The sequence below is a fragment of the Phoxinus phoxinus genome, assembly GCF_949152265.1.
Source record: "Phoxinus phoxinus genome assembly, chromosome: 11".
Lineage (NCBI taxonomy): Eukaryota > Metazoa > Chordata > Actinopteri > Cypriniformes > Leuciscidae > Phoxinus > Phoxinus phoxinus.
Genome location: NC_136886.1, coordinates 28,571,164 through 28,583,527, shown reverse-complemented (window position 1 = coordinate 28,583,527; position 12,364 = coordinate 28,571,164). Strand labels below are relative to the sequence as shown.

The following is a 12,364-nucleotide window of genomic DNA, read 5'->3' as shown; positions in this document are numbered from 1 at the left end:
TACTCAGTATATGAGTAATATTAACTGCCGACTGCTTAGTTTTAATATCTCAAAGAAAATATTGTTCACTACCATTCTGAAAGCAAGAGTTTTTTATTTAGCAGTTTTGAAAAATCCCAAATTGTTTTACAAGCATTGTTCTCTGTAACTGTAGATTTTTAGAAATATATCTTAATCTTTAAAGTGGATATGAACGACACTGCATCTCATCTTGTAAGACAATGCAACAAGCTACATGTGTGACAAACATTCAAGTGCCTTTGTGACACTCCAGAATTTATTTATATTTTATATTTAATCTTTGACACTTCATCTCATGTTTTATATGTTTATACATGTAATAAGTGTGTATAAAGAGACTTTTGACATATTGCTAAAGGATGCATCATTGTGCTTTTCTACAATGCTTTGTATTTGAAAAGACATGCTGTTAAACAATTACTCTGTGGACATGATGGAAAAAGCCTCAGCAAAAAAAAAAAGAAAAAAAAAGAAAAAAAAAAAAGAGTACCAAACTATATTTATTGTTTACAGTAGTAAAGGACAAAAAGAAAATGTACATGTCAGTACAGAAGGATGCCAACATCTGGAAATCTTGGAGTCGACCCTTAAAACCCTCTCCCTTTCAGCCATACGAATTACATTGGGAGGGCTAGAGATGTTTAAAGAGATCAGACCAGTCCTTGTGAGCGATGACAGATACACCTCTGCAACAAAGCCTGAAAGGATTCCCTTTTGATTTGATTCAAGACCTGGTTGTAGATTTGGGATTTAAAAAAAAAAAAAGTAAAGGAAAAAGGGATGTATTGGTCCACTTAGGTCATTCCACTCTCCTCAACCAACATTTAAGAGGAAATGGAAATTGTAAATGGATAGATTTCTACAGACATTTAAAAGTATAAACTTAGAACTAGTTGGTGTAATCCTGCCTTTATCAGCTAATTGAGTACCATTCTTTGGAGTTTGGTCCAGAAAGGGTCACTGTAAATTGTGTCATGTAATTCGTCTCTTCATTTATAAACGACCAACAAGATGATCCATAGATCCCGTCCCTACAGTGAGCTCATACGAGAAGCGGCCCCATTAAAAAGGCAAATGAATACTACACTGGTCGAACATATTTCTACAACACACAGGCAAATACAATCCGAGTTGAAACGGGCCTACTTAAAGCTCTTAAGAATCGAAAGACGAAGAAAGAAAAAAAAACTATGCTTCTTTACTTTTAATAGGGCGAATACACTATGGAGCGGTTCCCTGTTGTGATCGGTCGAGTGAATCAGTGTTCTGAGAAACATAAAACCCTGCAGAAGTGGCTAGTGGGGCCTGTGGACAATTTGAAGAACGTGGCCCTCTGGCAGCCTTCTTGAGTTCGTTCCCCCACCACAGTAGCTGTCTAACCATTGCGTATATAAATACTGGAAACACATCTGTGATGCCCACTCTAAGAAAGCTAGAGATGGCAGAAGAGAGACAAAGAGAGAAAGAGAAGGGGAAACAATGTGAAAGCATCTGAATGAAACATCATGAGGAATAAAATAGATAAGCGTGGGGTCCAGGTGGTGTGGAGTTTTAGCAGGAGCCGCCAGTTTGTTGCTGAAATACGTCGATCGTGTCCTCGTCCTCCATCTCCAACTAACAAGCAAACGAGAAAAATTAAATGACTATAAGTTATGGAAATACTGTATGGCGTGTCACCTGTTAATTTTGGTTGTGTATGCATGCATATAAGGGCTGCAACAACGAATCAATAAAATTATATTATTAAAAGAGTTGGGCCACACTGCACGAGAGAGACCAAGTGTGTCCGAGAGAGCGCGATAGAGAGCGAGTGTGTATGAGCATTAGTATGGTACATAGTAATATATAATTACTATATAAGAGGCATGGAAGTTAGATAAATGGACAACAATATATAAAAAATAAATTCCTACCACCAAATTAGCAGACTGATTTGAATCAGATAGACCGAAGATGCAAACACTTTCTTGTCTGTCCTAAGTACCACAAGGGAAATATTTTTTCCACAATTTGCAGCACTGAATTTGTCATTCTTTACTCTAAATGACTCAGAGAAACTTCACTACATGCTCGGAAAGAATGAGCTGCAAAATACACACCATACAAGGTGGTCAATCCATTGTATTTGTTTTTTATATTATTTTATATTGTATTTATATTTTATATACATTGTATTTATAATTAATATTAGGATAGACTAGAGATATGATCTCCTGTTATAATTATTGCCATTATTATTACTACGTATTATTCGACTGCGCAAGTCAAATAATGCCAAACATTGTGTTAAAGATTATAACATCTTTAACAAAAAACAAAACAAGTTTGTGAGTGTGTGCGTCTGAGAGTGTAGTGTAGAGAACAAGTTCTGACGTTTAAACAACTCTTAAGTTTTCTGATTTGTATTTTATTTATTATTATTTATTGTTCTGACAGCTCAAGTCCCTTTCAACAAAAACATACATATTTTTGTGCACTATTATTAAAAAAAGCCTAGATATTTGGCAGATGTAAAGCATACATGTGTATGTTTTTTGTGTTAGTCCATTAAAAATTTGCATTATTACTTTAACAGCTCAGGGATGTTCAAGGAGCATCCTGTTTGTGCACTCTGAGTATCTTTGGCACTGTGAACTGTCAGTTCTATTTTTGAATAAAGGGTTGGAAAAATATATTTTTTTATCCGATTCAATGATTAATTGAAAAAAAAAAAAATCGATAGATTAAAATAATCGTTAGTTGCAAGCCCTAATATATATATATATATATATATATATACAAACTCAAAATAATGGCTATTTTATGTGACCTGAGGATGGAACATGCGTGTGTGTGTAACGTGCATGCATGTATATATATATACATATATATAAAACACGTGTACACACACATTCCATCATGTGGTCACATAAAATACCCATTATTTTGAGTGACCTGATGACAAAGAAATAATTTTGATAACATATATAAATAATATAACAAAAATATTTTAAATACAATCCCAAACAACAACAACAGGGATTTCCAGTGTTATTATTGTTTAATAAAACTGTTACAACATTTTTTCGTTAATTGAAACAAACTGAAATAATTGTAAAATGTAAATAGATGAAAAACTTATTTCAGTTAGCTGACAATACAACAGCTCTAGTTTTCATTAAAGTAATAAAATGGAAATAAAAATAAATTAAAGCTAAAAATTAAATATAATCGAATAAAAATGACAAATACACAATTACAAAAAATAAAACATAAAAATAAAAGCTCAATCAAAATATTAAAATAAATACTGTAATAGTACATAAACAATATTGAAGATAACACTGGGGATTTGATAGCAATAAAAAAGGGGCACTTTAACTCACCTGTGCCGGTGTGTCTGTCTCATTAATTGGTTGCCCGTCAAATCTAAATCTAATCTGTCTTATTGACAAACCCTGAAAGAAAGCAATGTTTACAGTTTTACAATAACAGTCTAGAATGTGATATTACAGGGTTTTAATCATTATTAGAACTTGCAATATTTTTCAGTTCAACCTATAGCGATTTAGATGCGTTTTATATAGTGATTGTTCTGGTATTCAATTGCATTGTACCAGAAACACACTGACAGTAACAGTGTGACTCACATGGACGGCCCACACAGCAACAACATGTAACGTTACAGGATTACTGAACTAGTTGTAATGTCAGGAAGAGCCTTACCTGTCTCTCACAGTATGCTTTCATTAATTTGCTGAGTGGCGTATGCCTTTTAATTTTGAACTGGACCACTGAGCCATCCTGCCCTGCCACCTTCAGATTGATGTGGTCATTCTCTGTTTTCACTCCCTCCTGAAACAATAATAAAGTGCATAATGATGATATTTGTGAGATCAAAGTGAGCAAAACGTACACATTTAAGATGCATGAAACAACAACATTTTTAAATAAGCTACCCTGCTGTGGAACATTGTAATATGGTAGGAGGCCCATGGTCATGGAACATCTTTTTACGAAGTCGACTAAGTAGTGAACAACAAGGCCTAGTGGATGCTAAGTTTTAAAGAACTAAGTGAATTGATAAAAAGCGAATTATAACAACGTTCACTACACAATGGCCACGTGTTTAACAGTAACAGCAGTGAACAGAGCAAGGCGTACGGTACAAAAAAACAGACATGCAAATGTAGGACCAACTCAGAACCTGGACCAACTATTAGCCTTCTAGTCAAACATTGTTGCGGCTCTGTGCGCCATTTTTAAGCATCTGGCGCAGCGAGGTGCAACTCAGAACTCAATATTCGTAACCGAAAGATTACGCAAATGAAACTTTGGGGGTGAATACTTTTGATTAACCTGGAATATACACTTTATCCGTTTATTTACCATCCAAATGGCGGACGAACATCGTGTACTACGACGCTCTTTTACATTCCGTAACGCTGTTCTTGCGGCATTTCCTTACGCTAGTGGCGTAACGTGGCCGGTGAGCGCCACTTCGCTCTCACAAAGAAAAACCCGCAAACGCTGAATTACACCGGGGCGAATGCGCGGCAAGTACAAAATAATCGCTTACTTTGAACGAGAATCTGCTTAGCGGACGGTTGTAAACATGTAGTGATGAACATAGAGGCCTATAAAATAAAAACGGATGGCATTTGTATGAAAACAAGACAATGATTGCGTGCCGACCGCCTTTCTCCCGCAAAAATGCGCAATCTCACTATCACAGCAAGGTTGCATAAAATGAAACTGGAACTCGGCATCATCCGTTTTGAACAAAGCTTGAAAATACGGTCAAATTACAAATCTGAGGCTCACCTTTGGCTTGTCTTCGGACATTTTGCAGGTGTCTGTTGGTCTGAATTATGGAAATATACTGAACACAAGATGCGCTCTCCACACTAGAGCAACACAGCTGCCGACGGGAACGCGCTTTCCTTTACCTACTTTATCAACGATTGGTTGGTGTCTGGTCACATGACGTCCCTCTCATTCCGCGAGAGCGAGCAAAGCTCCCCGCGAATTTCTGGTGATAAGCACAGGCCCGAGCTCATCGTTTATCGTGACCGTCTTGGTTCTATCAGCGAGCAAGGCTAATGAATCAGTTAATTTTATTTAAAATGTACATACCGCTTTAACCAGAGGTAAAAAATACTGGTGATAGCATTATATTTCCTTGTGTACAAACACAATGATGCTCGGTGTTTTCTGGCCCAGTTCTGTTTAACGTTACATATGTTTTGTGGTGGATAGGAAGTTGTCAGGTTTTCACGGCAGTTATTTCTGGCATCTGGTAAAATAATCCCATTGCAAGGATTGAAGATAAAAAAGAGAGATTGATAGCAAGTGCCTTTTGATATTACACAATAATTATCTGGTCACGTGTCAAAATGTTGGCTCGGCCTAAATGCCATATACTGTCTATGCTAAATGCCCTTGTTCTTTGTGTATAATGTATGTTTTATTAGTATGCAGTCAGAGAAAAGTCAGAAACGTAATATTTTGCTGAATCCAAACCAAAAACATTCTACACAAATTTTGGTGGTGATTGTATGCATCAATCTCTACCTTCAAATCTGTTACCAAATATGTTTATCAATGACTACAAACTTGCCACCCCCTACTAAGAGACACTTGCAGCCCTGATACCCATTTATGTGTAGTTTTTATATTCTAAATTGTAAAAAAAAAAAAAAAAAAAAAATGTGTATTGACTATGATGTGTATTTATTGTGCATTGATAAAACTATATAGGCTACTATGTTAGAACTATATTTACACATTTAACACGTTTTGGTAAAGGGTTTGCAGACCCCATAGAATTGTATATATAGAAGAGAAATTAAATAATAATAAAATACAGTTCATATCCCAAGGTAGATAATCAACATTTGAACATTTAACACCTTAAATTGTTCCATTTGTTGGAAAAAATTAAATAATCTATAATCTATTAGATTTAAGGCAAAACAGGCAAGCTACTTTTAATTATTTATTAATTATTTGATTCAATAAATCAATACATTACACCAGCAAGCATTTATCAAGTATCCTAAAAAGTATATTAGGCTATACAGAATAGAGTTTATTTGACTTCATATATTGAGGTACATTTACAAAGAATAGCTTATAGGTTTCAGTGAATCCTTTACAGGGTAAATTTGCAATTACTTTCATATTATGGGCAGTTTTTCAACAGTCACTGAACAGCCTAATCAGTATGAGAATGATATGATATGCAAAGTCCTGACCCATTCAGTGGTTATGCAATGTGTTCTGTGTCAACATTTTGATCTAACAGAATCTGACAAGAACAGAAAAGAACAAATGAACATTTGTACTTATAAAATAATACTTAAAAGACTGTTTTAATAAACTTTAAAATAAAGTGATTTTAAACATTATATATCACAGGAGATTAAAAAGTCATAGCTTTTGTGGAAAATTGTGATAAATAAAATAATAAATGAACATAAATGGACTTAGGTTAAATTCATAATTTTGAGCACAGTGTAATCTCATTCTTCCATTTATCCATATTATTAATGTTGGCATAGACAGCAGATTGTCAAAGTGTTCATCTATAAAATAATGCACACATCATTTTAGTTGGGATTTTCAAATCTGGCATAAGGACTTGCCCTGCTGAGACCTGATACAGAGACAGAAGGAAATAAAAAAGATACAATTATATATATATATTAATCACATATACAGCAACATATTTATTCTCAAAGTAAAGGCCATTGGACAAAACCTAATGTTAAATATTATTATTAAACATAAAAATTAACTCAATGTACACACATATACATTAATGTCAAAGAGTGTTTAATGCAGAAACACAAGAGGACAAATTGCATTATCACCACTAGAGGGAGCACAACTACATAAAAACATGAATATTTGACTAGTCATAGCAAATACAGTATATTTTAAAAACATGCAGCTTTTTTGAAAACGTTCCAAAACAAAAGGCTAAAACTATTTTTAAAACACTGTCATGTGCTGCTTATCTTTACAATGATTGACAGTTTTGATTTATTTTTCCTGCACTGCCACTGCCAGCATAATAACCTGTTCAAATTCACTTATTTATGACGTTTCTGAGATGAGGGAATTGTTGACTCACCATATTTTTGACGGATCTCATCGTGTCTAATCTTCATCTCACTTTTTCTGTGGCAGAAAGACACAAGAACATAAATTCCTTGTGAAATCACACACACACACACCCTTAAAGGCATGTTGACAATCAGTAGCCTTTACAGCTGTAAAACAGGTTTTTCTCTTGGTCACAAGTTTGTCATAACATTATCTTTTGTCTGCCTTGAAAATTCCGAGGTTGGTACACTACCCATAATGAATCTGTAAGTGCATATACAGCTCTGGAAATAAACTAAGAGACCACTGTAAAATTAGCAGTCTCTCTGGATTTATTATTTATATGTATGTGTTTGAGAAAAATATATATATTTTTGTTTTTTTCTATAAACTACTGACAACATTTCTTCCATATTTCAATTAAAAACATAGTCATTTAGAGCATTTATTTTCAGAATATGATAACTGGTCAAAATAAAACAAAGAAATGCCATGTTTTCCCCTTTAAACTGGTTTTCTATAATATCTTGAATCTCCTACTGTCATCTCTATTTTGAATATTAAATTTTCAATCTCTTACCTCTCCTCTTGCTTCATTTTCGTCTTGTCTAACTTCCGGTTCATCTTGTTATCAAATCGACCAGATCTGTGAAAGACAAATTTTCCTAGTTTGAGAAAGTTAAGTTGTTGAGCCCTATTTATATGATCCAGGGGTGTCCTAGTTCTATACTATTTTATCATTTCACAGATATGCAGATCAATATTCTCATTTATGCTAGTAAATGTAATTACAGCCTGAGGCAGGTGACATCAACTCCTCATAGTATTTAAGACAGCAAAATGGAAGGTGCGACTCATTTGTCAGTCAACAATGTTATAAAAGGCCATGTGACATACAATAGGTCAGACACATCTCGTATATATTCAGACTTACCCAGCGTTCTCACACTTGCAGCAACAGAATATACACACCAGAAAACCAATGACGAAGAGCGCTGCAGCCACTGACAATGTAATGATCAAAATCTGGAAGTTTACTGAATTTCACAAAACAGAAAAAAATGTGTCAAAAAATGATCTCTGAAGGTGATGCAGAACCAATTCTTATAACATTCATCATGGCAAGAACATATGATTATGATACTGTAGTTACTTAGTTGTGATGAATCTGTCATTTGGGTTAGAGAAAGGACTAGAGATAGTCCTCCTGATATTTTGTTTGTGACTGCTACTATTTTTAATTGTGTATAAGTGCCTGATTACCAAAATGCATAAACGTTGACACACAAACGAAACAAAAATGATTATTAGACATCAATAAAAACACATGCATTAAAATATGTTAATATTAAGAATAATAATTAAGGATGCAACAATACGGAAATTCTGCTAACAATAAATATTATAAATCCATACAAATCTTTATTTTAAAACATGAAACTAAAATCATTTGTAAGCTAAAATTTAAGTATTAGACTTGCAAAAAAAAAAATTATCTGAATTAGAAAGATGTCTTGAATTGGCCAAAGTTGTTTTGTGATTTAAATGGCCACACATTTATTTTCATCTATGTTTTGGGGTATTTCCAAAAGATCCACATTCTCACCTGACATGTAAATTAAATGTAAATTACGCACTCACACCCCTAATGTTCTTATCTAGTTACTTAATAGAAACACACATTTAAACAAAATAAAAAATAAATAAATAACATTGACATGGGTGTGTGTAATTTAGGTTGTAGAGCAAAACATTCAAGTTTAGTCAAGTTATGTTTACCACAGACCCAATTTCACTCATAAATTGAAAAACCCCATTATGAAAACCCATAGGCAAATCTTGAGGGAACCAGTGGCGTTATTTATCTAGGTATTTAAGAAGGTTTTTCAAGAAATTAAATGAAAACATTTCTTACTTGTGCAGAGGCCCCATCGAGCATCACTCAGTGGGCAGAGGGAATGCGGGGGCAGGATGGTTTTGGCTGGGTATGTTACACACTTTTTAGTTGGGATGCACCACAGACACTGAAAAAAATAGATTGAAAACTAATATTGTTATATGCATTCATCCTCAATGTTTCCTGAATTGAGGGTTGCAGATAGTCACAGCAACAATTTTGCTGATGATGGCAATGACATCAGCATTGGCGTTGATGGGAATGTTGATACTGATGCACATGTCAGGAACTGTGAGAAGAACAGCAGTGTGTGCGTGTCTGAAGCAAAGCTTTGAAGAGTGAAGCATGTCAAAGGTTTGTTGAATAAATATGGAATGTCAGCGTCACACATACTGAAGTCTATAGCTAAAAAAAGACTAACAATTCAAATGCATTTCAATCAAATGGACATAATAGCACCATGAACAAACGTTGTAAACAAACATTCTTCCAAAAGTTATCTGGTGTGTAATAATGTTCAAAACATTACCACAAAAACATTATTTAGTTGGACATTTATCTAACATTTACTTCAGAGAACATTTAAAACTAATGTTCCCAAAATGTTTGGAGAATGATCAAATGTAATGATTTCATAATGATTGAATAACTATGAAAAAACTATTTTAAAACATTTGAAAATCTGGATGTTTTGGACGTTCAGAGAACTTAATGGGAACGTTACCAAAACATTCTTAGAACATATTTTTGTAAGCTAGGATTAGCAAACACCACTAAATAAGCAGCTGAACTGAATACAGGTGACTGACTTTGGAAAGGGAAGTGCACAGGCTCTCTCAAGCTGTACACATTCAGAACAGACCAAACCTGTTCCACCGGTGAGGTAAGTGATACTCCTGATAAGTGTAAAAAAAAAAAAAATACATCCAGCTGCTCGCTGAGTTCATTATTTCCTTGTCACTCTTATATTCTCTTTCTCATCTTTCTGTTTTCATTTATACAGGTCAAATCTCCTTCCTTCCTATTGTAACATGTTTACACTCACCCATATGTTTGTGTTGTAAGTAAACCGTGCACACAGAGTGAATAAAACAGGCCAGTCTGCGTTGTGCACCAGTGACAGGCAAAAATATGTATAATAAAAACATATATAAGGACAATATTAGGACAATAATATCACAGAGAGAGAGAGAGAGAGAGAGAGAGAGAGAGAGAGAGAGAGAGAGAGAGAGAGAGAGAGAGAGAAAATGTTATCCAAACTCACATTCACATATGCCAAGCATTCTTCACAGCTTGTACCATTCTTGCTCTCACAACCTAGAAAAAGTGAGAAGTGTGTGAGAGATAGAGAGAACACGTTAGTTAATGCAGAAATGAGTCTGACTCAATACATTAGGCAACAATTAGACCCTATGAGACAGTGGTTGCCCTGGCCATCCGTAGTTATGAAACAGACCAAAGCAGCATGGGAAATCAGAGTAAGGCAGTTATTTACTAGTACGACATATTGATCTTCCTTGGGAATTAAAGGTTTAAAAAGCTTATATATGGCCCCAAAAGCATTCGTATTGTAATAGTTTTTTTTGGCCCGTTGTGTTCTAAATAGTAAAAATAAAAATGATAGTAATGATTGATTCAGGAGGTTATTGTAATCACAGGACATACGTTTTAATTTTATTTCTATGAAAATTCAACAACAGTGAAACTAGAGGATCTATAACAGTAACAAATTAATTTTTTTTGATTGTAACAAGTGTCTATTTTGCCTTACTTGGACGTGGTGGTGTTGTTGGTGGTGTAGTCGTTGTAGCTGTACTTGTAGATTGAGTAGTAGTAGTTGTTGAAGATTGTGCAGAAGTTGAAGATTGTGCCAGTGTCGAACTCAAACCAAAGAGAAGCAGGACGAGAGGAATACAATTCATGTTTTCTTCTTTAAATTAACGAATACTTCAATAAAATGGACTCCTCTGTTTTGTTTGTAATATATATATATTTTTGCCTGCAAATATCTCCCTTTAAATCCTCAGCTTCACACTTCATCCGAAACCTAGGAACAGGTTTTGTAGTCTTGTTTCCCCTTTCACCTCGGAAAACAGCCTTTAGGAGGTTACATTACAATACCTACCTCGGCGAGGGCGTGTTTTATTAATATTAAGTAAATAATACAAAAGCTGCTTTGTAATGTTCCAATGACGGTGGCTCGATGTATGAATATTAAGTAGTCCATGACGTCGCACTGTAATCTTCCAATGGGGAAATTCTTGCTCATGATTATTAAGCAGCAAGCCGACTGTGAATCGGCTGTCCCAAAATTTGCATATTTAATCTCCAAGTCTGAAACCGGTGTAAGGTTTTAAATAATAATAATAATAATTAAAATTTAATAGACAAAGCCAAACGTTTCCTTCCATAATCTCTTTTTGTAAATTTTGTATGCACATAAATTACTCTGTGCTGGTATGCCACGTATAATAGCCTAAGTGGGAATGAGACTTTTAGAAAAACATCCTTAAGTATTCAATAAAGAATAACGTCAACATATCAATTAAAAGTAATATACATATTATTAATTGGAATTATTTTGATTATTTGTACATGTATTAACGATTTGATTTTTCTTAATATTAAAGGGATAGTTCACCCAAAAATGACAATGTTGTCATTTACTCACCGTTGTTATGTCATAATACCGCCTATCTCTTATGTTGTTCCAAATATGTATGAGTTTATTTATTCTGTTGAACACAAAAGAAGATATTTTAAATAATGTTGCTAATCAACAGTAGCCTAGCCATTGATTTAGAAAAAAAAAATATGGAAGGACTGAAGAGAGAATGTTATTATTAAAATATATACTAATACAGGTTTGGAACAATTTGAGGGTGAGTAAATGATGACAAAATGTACATTTTTGGGTGAATCATCTCTTTAATATAAAGCGTAACCACATATTTTGGCACCCTCTGGTGGATGATACATAAGACACCACAATAAGTTGTCAAGCATGCAAGGTATACAAATGAAACCACAATTTGCGATAAATTACAATAATTTATTAAAGCATTTTGTAAAGCCAGTTACAAAAGAATTTTTTTCTCTCTCAATATTTTAACAAGCACTATTATTTTTTTCGAGAAAGCTATCATTTATAATATTATAACAATGGCAATGAGGAAATTCAGGCCTTGTACTGGCTGCCTGCAGCTGAGCAAGGACCCCAGTGAATGCGTGAGAGAGACAGAACCATATACTGTCTATGGACAGAACCAACCAACCGTGCTATGTTTGTGTGCGTGTGTAATATCGATCTTTGTGTGTGACAGCAATGTCTATGAATATGTGTGTATGAGGCAGAGT

General features: G+C 34.3%; 2 protein-coding genes across 2 annotated transcripts; both read right to left on the bottom strand.

Annotated features, from left to right (window-relative positions):
- Positions 1–74: 74 nt before the first annotated feature.
- On the bottom strand, positions 75–5,477 carry sumo3a (small ubiquitin like modifier 3a). The gene is made up of 4 exons (XM_079628062.1): positions 4,825–5,477; positions 3,727–3,855; positions 3,387–3,458; positions 75–1,635 (listed from the first exon to the last, which is right to left on the bottom strand). Exons 1-4 carry the CDS (start codon positions 4,843–4,845, stop codon positions 1,573–1,575), a joined length of 285 nt encoding a protein of 94 aa, XP_079484188.1. The 5' UTR covers positions 4,846–5,477; the 3' UTR covers positions 75–1,572.
- Positions 5,478–6,447: 970 nt separating this feature from the next.
- pttg1ipa (PTTG1 interacting protein a) lies at positions 6,448–11,141 on the bottom strand. Its single transcript, XM_079628059.1, has 7 exons — positions 10,779–11,141; positions 10,272–10,324; positions 9,026–9,134; positions 8,045–8,147; positions 7,691–7,756; positions 7,139–7,185; positions 6,448–6,658 (listed from the first exon to the last, which is right to left on the bottom strand). The coding sequence occupies exons 1-7, from the start codon at positions 10,927–10,929 to the stop codon at positions 6,612–6,614; spliced, it is 576 nt and encodes a 191-aa protein (XP_079484185.1). The 5' UTR covers positions 10,930–11,141; the 3' UTR covers positions 6,448–6,611.
- Positions 11,142–12,364: the final 1,223 nt, after the last annotated feature.

Bases quoted from the DNA above. Each gene is read 5' to 3' on its own strand.
- sumo3a (XM_079628062.1), bottom strand. From the start codon at position 4,845: ATGTCCGAAGACAAGCCAAAG. The intron at 3,856-4,824 runs GTGAGCCTCAGA...TTATTGTTTCAG, and splicing joins TGTCCGAAGACAAGCCAAAG to GAGGGAGTGAAAACAGAGAA. The intron at 3,459-3,726 runs GTAAGGCTCTTC...GCTTTCTTTCAG, and splicing joins AAGCATACTGTGAGAGACAG to GGTTTGTCAATAAGACAGAT.
- pttg1ipa (XM_079628059.1), bottom strand. From the start codon at position 10,929: ATGAATTGTATTCCTCTCGTCCTGCTTCTCTTTGGTTTGAGTTCGACA. The intron at 9,135-10,271 runs GTGAGTTTGGAT...TATTTTTTTCAG, and splicing joins AATGCTTGGCATATGTGAAT to TGTCTGTGGTGCATCCCAAC. The intron at 7,186-7,690 runs GTAAGAGATTGA...TTTCTGCCACAG, and splicing joins AAAATGAAGCAAGAGGAGAG to AAAAAGTGAGATGAAGATTA.